The 19,397-nt window shown below is 39.7% G+C and overlaps 1 protein-coding gene across 1 annotated transcript in view; it reads left to right on the forward strand.

Moving 5' to 3' along the window:
- The first annotated feature begins 2,376 nt into the window (after window positions 1-2,376).
- NUP58 (nucleoporin 58) overlaps window positions 2,377-19,397 on the forward strand; it is a 34,755-nt gene continuing 17,734 nt past the window's right edge. Inside the window, exons 1-11 of the mRNA XM_059817866.1 lie at window positions 2,377-2,492; window positions 6,236-6,375; window positions 7,711-7,746; window positions 9,218-9,370; window positions 10,417-10,551; window positions 11,312-11,422; window positions 14,171-14,195; window positions 14,584-14,649; window positions 15,411-15,585; window positions 16,920-16,999; window positions 17,680-17,798. Of these exons, the coding sequence (XP_059673849.1) occupies window positions 2,377-2,492; window positions 6,236-6,375; window positions 7,711-7,746; window positions 9,218-9,370; window positions 10,417-10,551; window positions 11,312-11,422; window positions 14,171-14,195; window positions 14,584-14,649; window positions 15,411-15,585; window positions 16,920-16,999; window positions 17,680-17,798 (1,156 nt within the window). The remainder of the gene's footprint in view (window positions 2,493-6,235; window positions 6,376-7,710; window positions 7,747-9,217; window positions 9,371-10,416; window positions 10,552-11,311; window positions 11,423-14,170; window positions 14,196-14,583; window positions 14,650-15,410; window positions 15,586-16,919; window positions 17,000-17,679; window positions 17,799-19,397) is intronic.

Genomic DNA, 19,397 nt, shown 5'->3' on the forward strand with positions numbered 1-19,397 from the left:
CAAGGATGGAGACTTCACCACCTATCTGGGCAACCTGTTAAGTGCTCGGCCCCATCATCCACATTATTAATGAAGATGTTAAACAAGACTGGACCCAGCATTGACCCCTGGGCTACACTGCTAGTCACTGGCCTCCAACTAGACTTTGTGGCACTGATCACCTCCCTGTGGGTCCAGCCATTCAGACAGGTTTCAATCCACCTTCCTGCTCATCCAGCCCGTACATCAACAGCTTCTCTGTGGGGATTTTACGGGAGACAGTGTCAAAGGCCTTACTGAAGTAAGAACTTGCTGGTAAAAGTGTGTTGGGGGGTTTAGAGTTTTAGGCTGTACAAGAACAAAGTAACAAGTTGCATAGTGCAGTGACTCATCCACGTTGTAGTTGTGTGGGTGCCAGCACACAAAAATCTTGCATGTGCTGTACACGTTAAGAGACGTGATAAAACTTAGGTTAAAAGGTGGCAGAATGGGCTATATAAGTCTTGCTGCTTTCATGATTATTATCTAAATTAGAAATGGTTCAGTAAGACAGATTTTATACAAAATTAACCTCTTTTACTAACATACAGACTTCATGGTCTTGAACTTAAGGTTTTTGAGTGGTGGCATTCATAGACTGTCATGAGTTATTAAAATCATGCTATGAAGGCATCACTCTTTCCTTGACAAGTCCCATTTTCCTATTATGCCAATATATCTTGTCACTTCTTGGCCTGTCAGATCAGAAGAACTTGTTGACAAATGACTTTGTAGAAATCACTCTATACATGCCATTTAACATTTTCACAGTTTTGGGGCTTTCCTTTTTTAAGATGTTCAAAGATAGGCATGTGCATGCAATATGTAAGTAGACACGGACTAAACCTCACAAATTGCATTTAACTGTATGCCTGAAACTCTGCCTTGTGTAAAGGACAGCAATCTAGTCACCCATAAATAATCTCAAAGATCTTTTCAGTAAGTAATAGTCTTCAGCTGCCACAGCACTGAGCAGCGGAGCATAGAGGTATTTACATTGTTTGGGATGCTTTGAGAAACTCTGGAGGGAATCATATAAAACCTTTCATAGCACTACAAAAGTGCTGTGATATCTGGATGTATAGACTGTGATATCTGGACTATCAGGTACATTTAAAAGAAAAGTCTAGTAATGCCTTTTCCTGAGCAAATATGGTGTGTAGGCTACTCTAAGAGACAGACAGATTTTGGCAGTGGCTTCTTACAGTTCCCCAGCTTTATATGAAAGATGCATCATGATCCAGTGACCGAACAGGGCAGGGATGGAACCGTTTACACAGCTTCATGCAGTGCCATGTGGCATACGTGTGTGAAGTACCGCCTGGTCAGGAAAACATGAGCAGTAATTTGTGCAGTAAATACAGGCAGTAATTAGTAATTGAGTTTGTGACATTCAGGTGCTGTAGTTTGTATAACAACATTAAAAAACGATGGGTCCCTGGAGAGGCACGTGAGAGCCATCTGCCATTGTGCTGGCTGCGAGCCCAGGTGCAGCCAGAAATAAAGTGGGTTTTGGGGTTTTCATGGAATTTGAGTTGGATTTTGAGCTGTTTTCCTGCTTCCTGGCCAGTCATCTGGAGGTAACCTTAGAGGTATCACAGCCTGTCCTATGTGCCTCTCAAGAGCCGCGGGGAGCCCCAGCAGAGCTGCCGCAGCACGGCAGCGAAGCAGGTGTCGTGACCAACAGGGTGGGCATCACAGAACCTTCAGAAATGTTCCCGGGTCGACACTCGACTAGATGCAGGGCTTTGGGGGAGGGTGGCTCCTGCCGGGTGCCTTGCTCAGAAAGGATCTCCATTATCTTCACCTCCTTTGTGAGGACTGTGCCCGGGCCCACAACCCCCTCCGGCCTTGCCCAGCTGCCGGCAGATGTGACACCGGGCAAGGGCGGTATCCGAAACGCCACCGGGCGTTGTGTGCCCATGGGGGCTGTGGCCTCCCCTGGTCTGCAGCCGCAGGTGCTTCCACCTTTCAAACCGAGGCTCTGGGGTGCCTGGGCCCCTCCAGAGCGGGACATCCTCGGCCGTTTGCACCAACAGCCTCGGGCAAAGGAGGCTGTACCCGCCGGGGACCCGGGGCGAGCGGCCGCCCCGCACGTTACTGTCGCTTTAAGGGTCGGCGGGCGGGGCGGCGCCGCGCCGGCGCCGCCGTCCCGTGGTGCATTGCGGCGGGCGCGCGTAGGGAGCGTGGCTGGCGTCCGGGCGCTTGCTGCCGCCGCTGGGTTCGAAGTTGGCGCCGGCTGCGATGCGGCGCTGAGGAGGCCGCAACCACTGACCCTGAGGAGGCCGCCGGCCCCCGCCGCTGGGACCTGCTGCCGTCTCCCAGCCCCGCTCTCCAGCCGTTCCCGCCGCTGCCGCCATGTCTGCGGCCTTCTCCTTCGGCGCGGGGACCCTCGGCTCCGCGGCGGCCGCCGCCGCCGGGGCGGGAGGAGGAGGAGGGGGCGGGGGCTTTTCCTTCGGAGCCGCCACGCCGAGGTAACGCGGCGCCCCCCACCCCCGCTCGGCTCGGCCCTGCCCGCAGGCTCCCGCGGCTTGGCGCCGCAGAGCCCCGCGGCGTGGCCGGCCACCGAGGCCGCCGTCGCTCCGCGGGCCTGGCCTGGGCCGGGGCGGCACGCGAGTGTGTGTGTGACTGAGTGCTGGGCGGGAAGCGCAGACCCTGGACTGCATGTCTCGGCGTCTTTCTTGCTGCCCTGTGAGGGGCCCGGAGCTCCGGCACTCTTGGTCGAAAGGGCCCTTGGTGCGCGGCTGAGCTGTCTTCACTATGTCTGCCCCGGCGCGTAGGGGGTGGGGGTGCCCTTCCTGCCTCATCTGCTTCACGGCCGGCTTCGTAAGTATAGACGTAGGGAATCAGCAGCTAATAACAAAGGGAGGTGCTCTCCTAATTTTGCTTTATTTTGGCTTTATCGGAGCAGCGTGTCTCCCTTCACGCTTATTTCTAACGTTCTGAACGCAGAGTGTGAATCATACGCGTATCTAGGTTTCAGCAGTCAGCCTGAGCTTATGTGTGCGGCATGGAGCTTGTTGATGTCGAAGCCCAAACGTTTAATGTTCAAATGTGAAATTGAAGGTTTTTTCGAAGTTAGGTGCAACCTTATCCTTTCTGACACAGATAACCTTGCATTTGGTGTATAGAGTCTTGGAGTAAAAGGAGAACTTTGCTGTGCTTTGATGTGCATGTGACATATAGCAGGCTCTGTACTAAAGGCATTATTAGTATTTAGGTTTCTCAGAATAATAGGTAAGTTTTTTCTGACCTGCTTGCTATTATGCCTCCATTGAAGATTAGGGCTGTTGTAGTGGAGCTTTGTATCAGAGTTTTTCCCAAATCTGATCAGGCAACATTGATCACTGGAACATAAACTAAATGGGCAGGGTGGGCTACTCAAGGGAACTTCACCTAAAGCAGATAAATTTGAAAATACTTATCTGTCAGAATTGTCAGGAATTAGCAGTGTGAGGGGAAGGGAACAGAACATGTGGCTCTGAAAGAGTATCTCTGGATTAAATGGCAGTATTGCTTTTTGGAAGCCCATATGAGAGGGAATAAGTTTTTTCAGTCTCTTCTAATACTCTTTAATTTTGTGGTCATAACAGATTGATCATGTGCTTGTGTTTTTGGTGGGGTTTTTTTTTTCCCCCACAGTGGAGCTTATATGGAGTATGTAAAAAACTTAAGTTTCTTTTGCTTCATGCTTGTTTAATGCAGATTTCCTGTGATTAAAATGAGCAAGTTCAAAAATACTTGTTTATTCAAAAACTTTCTTCTAAATGTACTGTCTGAAACAAGGGAAACTTTTTTTGTCATGTTGATCTACACTTGGTAAAAACTGCCTATTGAACTTAACTTTTTTGTTGTTGTTCCACCTGGCTTTTTAATTTATTAAAAATAATATGTCTGAGTTTAACAGGTGCTAATTAATAGCAGTATCGTACTCTGCATTTTTATTCATTTATTTATTCTTACAAGCAGGACAAGTCTTCAGGGCTATTGGTCAAGGAGTGTCACAGAGGAAGAAGCCTCTTTACTGCTGGATGATTGGTGAAAGGATCTTGAGCATCCCTGTGGGATGGTTTGCTTGAGAATATGTTTGAGACTATAAGAAGAAGCTGTTCTTCTGAGCTAGGTCTAAGACAATATTCCCAGGTGTTAGGAGGAAAGGGGCTTTATTGTGTAGTCCAAGCATAAGTATTGTTGATCAGTGTGACCAATCAAAGATTATATTCTGGTGTCCCAAAGCCTAAGGGGTGTGTCAGCCTACCTAATTCCTGCATTGCACCAATAGCTGTTCAGGTACTTGTGCTCCTTCTTTTTGTAAATTTGTGTTCTCTGTAGTATGCTTTAGCCAGGTGCAATGCTTTGTTCTAGTTCTAAAGTTAGAGTTAAGACCTGACTTGAGTGACCTGACCTCATCTTCCTTCCATCTGTGGGGAGTAGATAGTCCTACTGGCACTTGCTTTTTCCTGCTGGTGAGAACACTTCCATTGCTTTATTTCTACATTTCGGTTTCTTTCTGTCTTAAACAAACAAACAAACAAAATGCCACTTCACTTTATTTGGGGTTTTGGGGTTTTTGTCCTGTAGTGCTGAGTTGCATATTTTGTACCTTAGCTTTCTTCTACTGGAATGCTGAAAAAAAAATTTTCACAGAAGAATCATCTTTGTACTGGAAAAAGATGAGAAACATAAACTCTTGACTAGTGAGAGAAGCACCGTGTTATATATTTAAGTTTACAAGCAGTTAGGTCATGGTGCTGTAGTTTGGTATGTTGAAATTTTGGGACTAAAGAAAGCTGAAATGCTTTGGCTTCTGTGGAGTGGGACAATTAGTGGCTCTGTGTCCTTCTAAACTTCTTGGCCACTCTGCTTCCTGAATTAATTCTTTAAGAACAACTCACACCTAGATTTTGAACTTGAACCAACTTTTGCTGTGCTTGTCATGATAAGTTTTTAGATACTTTGAAAACTTTTAAAGCAGAAGCTAATCATAGCCTTTTTTTTAAGGATTTACTTTGTGTTTAATTTGTTATGCCTGGGAGGTGCCTTCATACAAAAAGAGAGAGGAGATGAGGGAACAAGAGAGAATACTGAACACCTGAAATGTGAAATATTTCTTGACAGTTGTTAACCTGAAGTCTAAATTGCATTTCGTTTCAGTGCTACTGTTATACGTATGCAAAATATTGTCTAAGTTAGAGAAGACTTACCTAGGTTCTAAAAAGGCTCACAAATAGAAGCAGGAGGTTACTACAAATAAATGATTCACCTGATCCTTTGTCAGTTTAAGAAGAAAATTTTTAAAATTGTAGACTTATCTGGCTGCTAGTACCTGTAATTTCATTGGTTAGAGATAATCATGATTATTGTATTCCCCCGTGTTTTGTACAATAACTTAATGCGTTCTCTGCTAAATGTAAAGCTTGTTCTATATTTGCCATGAAACTTCTGAAATGTGCAGTTAACCCAAATAAATTATAAAAGGCTTAATTTTTCTGGTGATGACTGATATCTTGATTCTCTCCTTCCCCTCTTCCCCTTCATCTGTGAACATAGCTGTGGAAGTTTATTTCTGTAACTTTCTGACAAGTATACAGTCAGAAAAGAAAGTATGGTGGGCATGGGTCCTCTGTGGTTTACACCTGTGGGGAAGGGTAGCATTTTGTTTAGAGAATGAATTCATGCATGGGTGTGTTTTGGTGGTAAGATAGGGCAGAGTTGTGCTATTGATGTGAATGGTTGTGTGTCTGTGTCTATCACTTCAGAATGAAATAAAATAACATTGGTTAAGGTTTCTGGTCAGAGGTATCTAGCTAGACTTGCAACCTGCTTTGAAAAGATGTCCTTGCAGGTTTGTTGTCATCTTTGTGCTGCCTCTAGTATTTTTCTCCCATTTCAGTAGTTCAGGGAGAATAATTAGGCACAACTAATAAGTTGATCTAGCGGAGAAAAGTTCAAATTTCCCACTGATCTAGCAAGATGTATCAGCTCAGCAAGGAGTAGAACAAATGCTGGAGTCCGTGTCAGGGAAGCGGTGGGAGTTACGAAGCTGTAGAAGGACAGAGGGAGATAGGCTTCCTCTTTCGTGGTAGTGAGCTTGGACTCTTGTCTTGTGTGTGGTTTGGGAAAATGAATGATGGCGTGGGAAAGAAACTGAAATAAGAGGGGTAGATTTTTTATTTTGAAAATTAATTACTGCTAATAGTCTTATTTTGTGTAATAGCTCAACAGGAGGACTTAGTTTTGGAACTCTGGGCTCTTCCACTGCTACAGCAACTACATCAGCTCCTTCAGTGGGCTTTGGGAGTGGACTTTTTGGATCAAAATCAACCACTGGATTTACGCTAGGAGGCACCAGTACAGGTAGAAAAATTCTTGTACAGCAGAAATTTGAATCAACAGTGAAGAAATATATGTACACAAAAACTGGGTAGTCATAATGTGCTTACTTTTTTACAGTAGTTCTGTAGCTCAGAATATTATTTACATAGTTTTGTGAAAAGGCTTCATTGAACAGTTTAAAAGGTCATTCATTGAGAATTAAGCAGTATCAATGCTGCAGAAACACAAATGCAATTACCAGAAGACTGTGCCTAGGCCTATGTGTAAATTGTTCCATAGTTTGAATTCTGATGTTTTCTAGCAATCTAACTCTTCATCCAGGATGCTCAAAATTATGATTTAAGATGGAGGTGTATTTTGATCGGAAAAATATTAAACACATTGTGATATTATTAGTATTTGTAATGTGATATTTGTACTCCAGCAGTAGTAAACATTTCTGGTTTTGTTGTTTAGGTTTTTAATGTTAGCAATACATGTGAAGAAATTACTAATATTTTCTTAGGTGTCTAATTCAGCCTATGAACATACAGATTCTTATAGGAGTATTGGAGTGCACAAGAATAAAACTTTTCTGACTGCAGTTATTTTTTTCCAGCCATCGTGCAGGCATAACAATGAATATTACTTTGACTCCAATATTGCTAGACAAAATGGTCTCTCTTCTTGTACACTTGTATGAGTAGATAGAGGAAGTTCTAAGAACCAATTCACTAGAAATAAATTTAACAGTAGTCTGAAAGCATGTATTACTGTGTTTGGCTACATTGGGGTAATTTTCTTTTAGTTCTCAATGATTCTTTTGATCTTCTAATCAGATGTTTTTTAAAATAAGAAATGGCATGTTCAAAATAATCTCTTTAAATTACCAGTGGGGCAGAAGCCCTAAACCAAGAAACAGGATTTTACAAAGACTTTGGACTCTATAATCCTCTTCATTGTACTGTAAATCTGCTGTTTTACATGCTAATGTTATGTACTGTCATATGGCTGAAAAAAATACTTGATAGAATTACTAGTTTCCATATTTTTGTTTACCTTCATTTATTTGAGATTTCAAACAATTTGCTATACGGCTGTGTTAACATCAGCTTCACTGTCAGCAGATTCTTATAAAGAAAAATGACTTTTTTTAAAGTCAGTTTTCTTTGGTTTGTGCTGCTGGCACTTAACAAATGCTGTTTTATATGTCAATGTTGCTTTGCTTTCAACATACTACAGAAAAAACTTGTATAATAGTCTACATATTGTCTCATGATGTTGCATTATTTCAGAGTTTTGTTTTGTGTGTTTTACTATAACTGCTCTGTGGTCTTCAATTACTATTCATATTGTTTGTTTTTATTCTTAAAGCAGGAACCGCAACAACTATTGCTACAGGACTGACACTAGGTAAGGACCTAATTTGAATTTTACTGTTATACAGGCAAAAAAAATACAGATAGATCTTTCTTGTAATGTAGGAAGTTGGTGGTCATGTGTGAGCTTTTTCCCCATTACTAATTGCAGTCTGTTTTGCAGCCCAAATGTTAAGGCTGCAAACCAGAGTGGAGCCCTGCAGTTCTGGGCACTGATACTTGTTGTTGAAGGATTATTCAATTCCTGTGCAACAGTGACAGTGGTCATAGTGAAAAGTTAGACTTCGTATTTATGTCCCCCTAATGAGTTACATCCTTCAGCAGAGGGGAGGTGGAATACATTATGAAAAAGTTCTACATACAGAATTTCTTGCTGTCATGAACTTTGTATGTACAGGTCTGCTTGGTAATTACCTCTTTTAGAAGAATAGAGGGTTGAACTGGGAAGGGACCTCAGGAATATTTTACTTTTGTTTCTCTGATGCATCTTTAGTGACTATTTTTCAGCTGTCATTAGAAATGTAGGAATATGTGGGTAGTTGTGGTGGGTTTCTTCTTTTTCTTTTTTTTTTTTTGAAACACCAGCAACTGAGATCTGAGGAGAAACTGAGCTTGAGCATCACAAATGGTGGGGATGGTGCTACAAGACAGACAGCTGTCCAAGAACTTAGGAAGCCATGCTGTGAATAAATAGGAAAAAATGGTGTTGGATAAAGAAGCAAATTAAATGGGCAGAGGAAGGGAGGAGCAGCAGCTAAGCCAGAACAGACTGTGATGCATAATCATACATGGCAGTCAGTACTATGCAGGTGAACATTAATTCCTTTCAGTAACTGAATGAAATTATGTCATCCAAAACAGACACACAGCAGTTACTGAGAATACCAAGCATGTGTTTCTTATGCTTGTTGTTGTGGTTTGTGTATGTATATGCACACCCCTCCTTTACTTTGGAGGATGCTAGAATATAAAATGTATTCTTATCATGAAAACAGCAGGAAGTGGAAGCTTTATTTGCTTTACTTTGGAAGTGTTTAAAAACTAAGTTTGAGACAATAACATGTCAACATATTTTTCTCGTTTACAAATTGAAGGGATATGTACATTAATTTTTGTAAGCACATCCAGTTGAGAATTTTTAGTCTGTATTTTGGGCAGTATTGCATATAGCTCCATCTACCAATACTTTGCTTCTGCTATTAGATACTCTTGGTGAAAGCTCTTATTTTTACAGGTTTTTTTTTAATTACCACTAGATATAATCTTCAGTCAATGATTAAAGCCGATTGCATCACTAGGAATTCTGGAGCAAAAATGCCTGTGCAATTAATGTAAACCTTTGAAATTTATCTGAAGGTGCTATGGGGATATTTTACTTGATGCAAGTGATCTTGCATGTTGTGGTGCTCGTGATGGTTAAATGGGAATAGTTGAGAAGATAAATTGAGCATTCAGTCTCAAACAAAATGTTATAAGAGTGATAATTCGTTCTGGGTTTCTTTTAGGCACGCCTGCCACCACATCAGCAGCTACCACAGGCTTTAGCTTAGGTTTCAACAAACCTGCAGGTTCAGCCACGCCATTTGCTTTACCTGTTACTTCTACCTCAGCGGGTGGCCTATCATTATCATCTGCTCTTACATCAACTCCTGCAGCAGGTAGGAAAATGTTTAGGGTTCGGGGTTGTTTGTTTTTTTTTATAACAATAAAACTTTATGTTAAAACAGTTCTACACTTTATAATTTTCTAGTATTGACATTTTGTGGTACTTCAATAAGCAGATTCACTGGACTTCACTAGTTCTAAATTTGGGTACCCTAATGCGTAGATTTATGTTTATATGGAGGGCAGTATACCATGTGATATAGGCAGCATGTAATCGAAGTCATTAGAAGTGTAGCAATAGCTCACTGGTCATGTAAACCCATTATTTTTGTTACTGTTAACCCCACTGAAGGTTGAGAGCTTCCTACTTGCACAGCTGAAAAGTTTGGAAAGTGTCTGCCTTTTGTAAATGGCCTGAAATGGTTAACTAGTAGTGGAAACAAGATTTTTGCAATGTAGTTCTCACACTGGCACACACCTGCCATCATATTTAACTCAGCTAAACTGCACCATGCATGATGATAATTAAAACTGGAATTTATTTTTCTTAACCTTAGGAGTCTGCATTTGAGCTCAGCTATCTGTGCCCTCTGTGCTCTGTCCCTTTATGCCTATGGTCTTTCTCTACTCAGTTCCTCCCTATCCTACCAAAACCTGGGATGCTTAATTCCAGAAGGCGGCTCAAACTACCAGTGAAATTTTCTTGTATTATCTCTCATGTGGAAAATATTTTAATGTTTTATGTTAAACATTAACACTTTAGCATTTTAATACAATACAATAGCACTTGTTAGATCCATTATGCTGTAAAATAAATTCTGTGCCAGGTTCTAGATTCTTCAGTGTTCTCGGGGACTCAAAATTCTTATGTAGTTGCAGGTTAAATGTGGACTGATCAGGACTGATATTGTAGAATAAAATCGCATATAATTCAAAAGTCTCTAGTGGCTTTGTTTGGAAAATCTGTAGGAAATAAAAACGATTAAGTTTATTACCCAGTTACGATAAAGATGCTGTTCAGACCTTTGATTTATTTCAGTTTGTCTATGGATGTATTTGAATGCAGTGTCTGCATGAAGCTGGTTTGCTTTCTCTGCAGGAACTACTGGCTTTACACTAAATTTGGGTGGTACAACTGCTCCGACTACAACTGCCTCCACAGGCCTTTCCTTAGGAGGAGCCTTAGCAGGTTTAGGAGGTTCACTCTTCCAGAATACAAGCACAGCAGCAACAGGTGAAAGTTATTTTAGTTTCTTCCTCCTTCTGTCTCAAAACATCGAAATTGAATGTGTGATTGCATAAATTCATAATGTAAGATTTAGTTTATATAAAATCTTAACACTGTGAAAGTGTAATTTTTAACAGTGTTACAGTTAAGAACAGTGTTGGCTATCCATGGACAATAAAAACGAAATCTGAAGTCATTGGCTTCTTTCTCATTCTTAAATTCACTTGTACTTAACACTTCAAAAAATGAAAACACAAGGCAATCTTTGTCATTAGCATAATTGACTCAAGAAAGTTGATTGTAAATGGGAGAGGGAAATGATAATACAAGTATCTCCTTTAACTGTGGAGAAGTTGAAAGCTCCGTATTTTCTTGGCTTTTGGTCTGAATAAAATCTTTAACTGTTAGTATTGTTTCACAGATTCCTGTCTTTTTCAGCTCTAGTGGAAAAATTTGTTGCACTGTGTTGTAGTGTTGGTAACACTGCTCTTAAACTCTAAATGAAACAGAAAGACACTTAAGATGCTGATAAGTTAACCATCTAATTAGCTACGTAGTTTTGTGAAGAACTACGTAAAACACTTGTGTACAGCTGTATGACACTTCGTGCAGTCTGTTCTCTTCTCTCTTTATTTTGCTTATTTTTTTTAGTCCAAATGTAGTAAATGGACACTGAAACTGCAAGAAAGGTTATGTGCTTTTAGTTTAAAATAAGTTATAATTATCAACATTTTAAATGCAGAAACTCTGTTTGGGTTTCTTCTAGGACTTGGGCAGAATGCTTTGAGTTTGACTCTGGGGACAACTGCGGCTCCTTCAACTACTGCCAATGAAGGTCTTGGTGGCATTGATTTTAGTAGTTCTTCAGACAAAAAGAGTGAGTTTAAGCGTGGAATTAAAGCTGACGACTTGAACCCGCCCCCCCCCCCCCCGGCCCCGGCATTTCAGTTAATTTCGTTCTTAGATATTGTGCTCGTATAGAAGAACAAGATTTTGGTTGCCAATGTAATGTACATTTATTTATTTAAAATAAGTAAAGCCAATACCATACTTGAGAACCAGGATCTAAATCCTGTAGCCTTTTGGGAGCAATGACTCATAGGGCCGTTTGCTGAAAAAACATGGCAGATTTCTGAACAGCTATATGTCAAATAGCCACTAGAGGGGGGGAGCAGAGCTATGTTTAAGTAATGCATTGCAAATATGAAAAGTACTCGTTTGAAACCAGCTTTCTCCAACTGTAACAGATCGTAAACTTGGCTTCTTTTTTTGAAAGCCTGCATGATAAAAATGTCCTATTTCTAGCTGTTATTCTTCAAAGTGCCATTTCTGGTGGTGGGTAGTTCTATCTGATACATTCTATCAGGTTGTTAAAACCAGTTTTAAAACCTTTACCTCTGTGGTAACTTTAAAGTACTTAAGTAAGGGAATATTGAGCATTGACATATGGACACTTACTTGTCTTGTTTTTATACTTCCAGAGTAAGCTTAACTAAAGCTGATTCTAGAATGTGCATTTTCTCTGGGGAATCAATGCTGTTCACTTAATCTCCCGATTCCATTCAGGAGCCAAATTTTAAATTAGGTATACCAATAGCTGGTAGAGGGAAATATAGAGACTCTGTGAAACCATTTTTACAGAGTAACATAGGTTGTGGAGACATAGGTCTTCATACTTGTAGAAGAGATTGCATATTGACTGTCCAAACTAGAGTGCTCTGCATGATGTTGATTGTTTTTGGAGATTGTTGCTGAAACGGGGAGTGATGAAAAAGCTCTCATTCCTAGGTTCTTAGGGGATTTCCATTACTATAATATTAGGATGTCACAACACTTCCATAATACACAAGTATCTTAAAATGAGGACCAGAGAACCGCAGACTCAGAATCTACTTCAGTCTGACATCTCCCAGCATTGTTTTGCCCAGCTCTTAGCGTGGAAAGTTGAATGAGTACCTGAATTCCCCATATGTTGCACAGTAGAACTGGGTGCATGGGACTATCACTGTCAGGATGATAAGTAAATATCTCTTAGCTAAGCAGTGGGAAAGGTCAAAGGAGACTTTTTTGAGTTTTCCTTTTTTGAAATTTAGGTTTTAATTTTGGAGTGTTCCCATAATGGATAGTGCTGGCTTAAGCAGTCCTGATATACCCTTATCTGTGTGCTGCTACTTAGTTCTGTCAGTACAATTGTTTGTACTACTCTATTAGGAACTGTGTTAAGGTTTGAGGGTGGTGGTTTTATGGTTTTGAGGTTTTTATTTCTTTTCCTTCCTGAAGAAAAGGAAGGAGGAGATGTGGCTACCAAAGAAAAGTACCCTAGGAGTCCCAGGACAGATAGGGACTAGCACATTTGTGCTCTCTTCTGGAACTGGTTATAAAAGCTTTTCTTTCTGAAGACTGTCTAGTATTTCTTTAAAATACAGCTGCAGGAAAAGAAGCTGTTCTTGCACATTTTCCTCATTTATTACTAAAAAGAATGTAAAAACTGGAGCACTTGCCTAGAAGGTAGCAAAATCTGATTTCAAATCTGTATCTTCTACTTTGTAAGTATTGTTCTGATGTACAGCACAAAAAAAAGTGGCTGGAGAGAGAAAGCAAAGTATAATTAGTTTTCTGCCTAATTTTTAGGTTAGCAGCAGAGAAAAGAGCCCTAAATTCTGCGGTTTATCCCTTTTTTCTTTCCTTCCAATTTTGTGTAGATTTTTTTCCCTTAGCAAAAGGCATAGGTAATGGTTGTAAGACTCCAGGTTCTCTAAATGTCCTGGTACTGGGTGACAGAGTCTGCAGACAATTTAAGTAGATGTTGCTTTTTAAAGTAGTAGTTTTTCTTGGCAGGGGCACTGGCTTGTGCAGCTTAAAATGTTTGTGGCACTAGTAGCTACATAGCTGCTTTCTGCCTTGGTATCACGGAGAGGGAAGTGAGGATGTGAATTGCATCCAGCTGAAGATGAAGAAGCTCACTTCTTAGGCTTTCTGAGTGAGTGTTCTTCCTAGCAGACTTCTGTGGTGTGGGATGTGATTACTGCCCTGTTATGCATGATATTGTTTTCAGCTCCGTTCTGTTACTGAGAGGCATTTGGCATCTTGATCCACAGATGCATAGCTTGTAGATGGTAGGTAAGCGGTAACATCTTCAGTTCTGTAAAGCCTCATTCATTACTGAATTTAATGCACTAGGAGAATTCTTAGGGAAGTCCAATGGGTAAACCTTCATTACCTTTGTATTTGAGAGGAGACTGCTATTGCTGAATTTAAATACTTGAGTGTTTTGTGGGTGCAGGTCTAAGCGAGTTGTGGTTGCATAAGCAGGAACAGATTTCTTATGCAACTGCAGTTGTTTATGCATTTGTAGTGACTTGTATAGTGATACAAGATGTTTTGCATTACTCTATGTGCCAAGAAATTAGCACCTCAACTGTTGAACCATTGTTCTTTAAAAGATACTTATCTGTGAAGAGAGAGTAAATTAAAACCTTCTTTCTTTTATGGCTAGCCTAGTCTGTTCCTCTTGTCAAGAGAAATCAAGCAGATTGTAGTCATTAGTTCTTCCCTAAAATCTCATTAAGGTTGTTTTGTTTGTTCTTCAAAGTTTTATTTCTGATCTACAGTTTTTATTTTGTAGGTGATAAAACAGGAACAAGACCAGAGTAAGTGTTCAGATTTTCTTTGCTTTCCATGTCTTATTAGAAAACAGCTAAACTAAATATGTTGGCTTTTCTACTATAAATGTACATAACCAACTTTTGCAGTATGGACAATTTAGTAATGGTGGTTCATAATTTTAAACATTGCCATTTTCCCATCAAATGCAATGCCTACAGCTTATCTGGCATCTGCTATAGACTGATCATGTGGTCTGAAAAATGGTTTCTGCAATGCTTAGACCACAGGTTTGGACCCTGTGTGCATTAATCCCAATCATTCCTAGTTGTGCAAAACTGTACAGTCACTTGGACGTTTTCATGATATTTAGTAGTCACACAATAATGTTTGGCAGTAGTAAAGCACCACCTAAACATGCATTGTCTCTTGTAGAGATAGCAAAGCGCTGAAGGATGAAAATCTACCTCCAGTAATCTGTCAAGATGTAGAAAATCTACAGTAAGTAGTGTTTTTTATTTGATAGTTGAATAGCTAAACTATTCTATGCTGTTGATGCTCTGTGACAAAGACCCAACTGCAGGCTGCATGCAGGATAACTTACTAGCCCAAGGCCTTTCAGCAGGTTAACCTTGGGAACAAAGTACGCAGATAGTTCTAGTATCTGAAGTCTTAAGCTTTTTTTTTTCAGCCTAGCTTTTCCGTGCATTTACACAAATAGGTATGCCCAACAAATATGCTCTTAGAATCTGATCCATCTCTCCCTGGGAGTATTGAGCCTGTTGCATATGCATAGTAAGTACTGAACCTTATGTCTATATTGCGTGTGCTTTGTGGATCTCGTATGGAATAGAGAGAACTGCAAAAGAGCCTTCTCTCAGGCAGGAAGGAGGCAGGTTGTAGACTAGTCAAAGAGGCTGTATGTCACTGTATTTGAGTTCAAAGTAGTAATCACTTTTACGTAGATAATATATATAAAATAATTGATATATATCTTAGTTTGTCAGGGTTCAGCACAACATGTTTAAACACTTGCTGTTGAAGTTTAGGGGTGTTTTTTCATGTTTGTTTTACAGTATTAGCATGCTAGGAGTTAAGATAATACTATGCTATACAGTAATTTTACTGTTCAGTACTTGATTTTGGAAAAATTAATTTAATAGATATTTAAATAATGTGACTAAGAGGTAAACACTTGGGTACTTCAGGTTCAATATATTATGTTTCTTTCCTCCCCACCCCCTTCTTTTTCCCTTGCCCAGGAAATTTGTGAAAGAACAAAAACAAGTTCAGGAAGAAATTAGTAGAATGTCCTCTAAAGCAATGCTTAAAGTACAGGAAGACATTAAAGCTTTGAAACAACTTCTGTCTGTAGTTGCCAGTGGATTACAGAGAAACACTCTTAATATTGACAAGCTGAAAGTGGAAACTGCACAGGTATAATTGAATATAATTGTTTTTATGTAGAGTTTGTATGTTGATTATTTCGTATAGGGTAACTAGCCTTCTTTATCAGTCAAGTTAACACATGTATCCAAACTAAAACAGTTGTAAACAAAGTGGAAAATTGAATCCCTTCTAATCTATTTGAAGTTACCGGAGGAGACTGAAATCTATGGTGTCAGTATTTTCAGATAAGTACAACAGCAATAAAATGACTTGTATTCAGGAAAGCACTTCTCCATAGCAAAGGCAACAGAAGGGAATGTGTGCCTACTTTTAGTTCAGTTTCAGTTATATATTCAGCTGCTAGTGAACACCTGTTTGTAACAACATGCTGGACTCTGGAGCAGCAGAAATTCAAGTATGTTTTCTTCTGGTGACTTTAAAAAAAAACAAACAAAACCACCCCATAACATTTAGGGACCAAAATATCTCAACTAGCACTAGTATTCCTTTATTGAACTTGAGTCACAACTCTGTCTACCAGTCTGCATCTTAACTGTGTGACCAGTTTGAGCTCAAGTTTTGAGGCAAGTGCTTTTCAAGTTGTTGCATACTGCTTTTTCTGTCATCTGGCATGTCAAGGCTGCTCATTATATAAATAAGTGTATTTTATTTTCAAGTAAAAATGTTGATGTTTTTTCTATATCTTGTGATACCAAAAGGAAATACTCAGTAGTTGTGCCTTGCCAACAGTTTTCTGTGAAAACAAAAACTTGTTACTGATACTCTCATATTTCTGTAAATGATGCAGTTAAGAATAATCACAGAACCAGGCGCTGAGAAATTCTTAATGGTAGAGTTATTAGAAAGTATTAAACAGAAGTGTATGCTGTAATTATCATGCATAAAAAGATAATTTCCATAGAAAAAGAGGCATTTTTCCACTAGTTAATCTTTTTTTTTAAGAAGGCAAAGTAATCCTTTTTGTTCTATTTCTTCTCTTTTAGGTGTGTTACTTCCTTGCATTTGACTGTTGCTTTTTTCCTCCTAGTCCTTAATAATTGTAACAGGATTTCTGAAGTACAATAGAAGTTAGATCTTATCTCTGACAGTTTAGCACAATATTTTCTCAACTTCAGAGAGCTCAGTGTGCTTTCAGTATGTGCTGTTGTTTGTTCCCTCCCCAGACTTCTATTGGTATTTGCAGTTGTCCAACTTCCTGGCAGTCTATTCTTTGAAGGATTTCTGGTCAGATTCTATCACAGTGTTAGCTTAAATATATGAAGAAAATATTTTATGTGAATGAGCAGTAGCATTGTAGCTATTTTTCTTTTTGAACACTTCATAGAAACCTTATCTTTTATTAATTTTCCATATTTATTTAGGAGCTAAAGAATGCAGAAATAGCGTTACGAACACAGAAAACTCCTCCTGGTCTCCAGCATGAAAATACAGCCCCCGCAGAGTGAGTTACTGTTATTGATAAAAAATAGTCAATATAACTTGGAGAAGAGAAGACTATAGGGAGACATTATTGCAGCCTTTTGATGCTTAAAGGGGGCTTGTAAGAAAGATGGGGACAGACTTTTTAGTAGGGCCTGTAGCGATAGGACAAGGGATAACAATTTTAAACTGAGAGGGTAGATTTAGACTAGGTATAAGGAAGAAATTTTTTTACGATGAGGGTGGTGAAGCACTGCAACAAGTTGCCCAGAGAGGTAGATGCCCCACCCCTGGAAACATTGAAGATCAGATTGGATGGGGCTCTGAGCAACCTGATATAGTTGAGGATGTCTCTGCTCATTGCAGCGGGGTTGGACTAGATGATCTTTAAAGGTCCCTTCCAACCCAAACCATTCTATGATTCTATGAATTTAATAATATGAATTTTTTTCTGCTTCTTGTAATATATGTACTAAATACTTCATAGAATTAGCGTTTTACTTCTACGCTTAATTTATCTTTATCTTGTAGACATGAGAAGTACAGGCTTTACTCTCTTTCCACTAGCAGAGGGATATCAATAATGTCATAGAACATAACTTGCAATTAATGAAATGAAAATTGGCAGCTAATATAGATCAGATTAAAAAAGTAGTGGCAAATTAGCGAAGTTTAATCATACTGTTTCATCGTTTTACTCAGCTACTTCAGAATCTTGGTCGAGCAGTTTGAAGTACAGCTGCAGCAATACAGGCAACAAATAGAAGAACTGGAAAACCATCTTGCTACTCAAGCAAATAATTCACACATAACTCCACAAGGTAAATGTTGCAATTTTAATGTTTCATACACAAAAATTAAGAAATCTTACACCTATAAGAAACTTAGTAATTAGTCTCCTCTTCTGTTATTATTGGCTTTTCTTATTTACTGTACAGAAATAAGTATTCAGATAGATTCTGCAGTTGTTCAATATAAAGATTTAGAATTCAAGTTTAAATTGATAAATGTTCTTGAGCTTTGTTAAGATGGATCCAGTTTCTGAGGTGCAATTCGTAAGCCTGGTTTGTTTTGCATAGAAATCTTGATACCTAGGCACGTAGGAGTAGAAATCACAACTTCTGAAAAATAGGAAATAAGGAGGCATGGTATGTTTTACACTCTTGTTTTGTCTGACTTAGGCACCATTCTTGTAAAAGAACTTGAGCTTTCTCTATATTTAGCTAGGACACTTGCATAGGAGCTGGAAATGGAAGTTTGGGGCTCTTAGTGAGGCCAGGGCACATCTGAGGCATTATTTTGCAAACACTTGAACTCCAGTTTTGCGCTGCTTTTTCTGACAGTGTCTATTCAATCCATTGCTTCTTTACAATTCCTAGTGAACTCATAAACATCAGAGAAAGCTCCCTACTCTTCAGTTTTTCATTAACTCAGCTCAATACTGCTTGGTCTATTGATTCAGTTCTGCTTCCAAACCATTTTTCTTTCTTTTGCCTTTGTCTCTGTCTGTTGTTCTTGTGGTTAACACAACAGTGAGAAAATCTGTTTTCCTTTCACTTTGGTTTCTGTCTGTCTTCCCCCATCCCCTTCCACTAATACAACTTTTCTGTCCTCCTGCTGTTTTAAGATGAGGCCTTTATACAACAGAAGTGCTTATCTATGGAAGATACTGAAATGTCCTCACCATTGTGGATGAGGAATTCCGTACCACCACCACCCTGTAAACTCTGAGAAATTGTGTAGTTCTTTGGGATGTAAGGTTCCTTTCAGAAGACTCTTTTGTCAAAAATGCAGGCATGAGGATGAAGACAGGTTTTCTGGGAAAGGTGTTCTGTAATCTTTCTTCTATAAATCTGAGTTGGATGGATGATCCTGACAAAACATGAGAGTGAGAGCATTGACATCCACTATATCCATCTCTCTCCCTTCAGCATCTAGCTCTTAGAAGGCTGATGTCTGGCACCTTCTGTCTTGCACTGGGCTGTCTGACCAGACAAGTATGGGTGTCTGCTCTGCCAGCTCCAGATCGAAGTGGGAACTTTTCCTTGGTTTGGAGCCTGTTGGCATTGCCTTCAGCTCTGACCAACTGAGAAAACTTAGTCTTGTTTGCTGTCGTGTAATTCAATCTTGGAAGAATCTCTCTGGTCAGAGAATACTGACCTCTGGACAGTCTCCTGGTTGGTTGCCGTTCCTGTGATCATAGAAATTTTTATCATTTGGGCCATTTTAGGTACAGGTCCTCCAATAAGCAGTGATTTAAAGTGCATGTCTTTTTGTACCAAATGATACTTAAACACCTTGTCATCACAGGATGGTACCTAGACCCTGGACTTCATATGTCAAAAACAAGAGAACTGTCTAGACCTAGCTTCCAGAATGGAAGATCTGCTGAATGCTGAGGGTCCTCTGTCTTTCTGTGT

This window comes from Gavia stellata, chromosome 1 (genome assembly GCF_030936135.1).
Source record: "Gavia stellata isolate bGavSte3 chromosome 1, bGavSte3.hap2, whole genome shotgun sequence".
Lineage (NCBI taxonomy): Eukaryota > Metazoa > Chordata > Aves > Gaviiformes > Gaviidae > Gavia > Gavia stellata.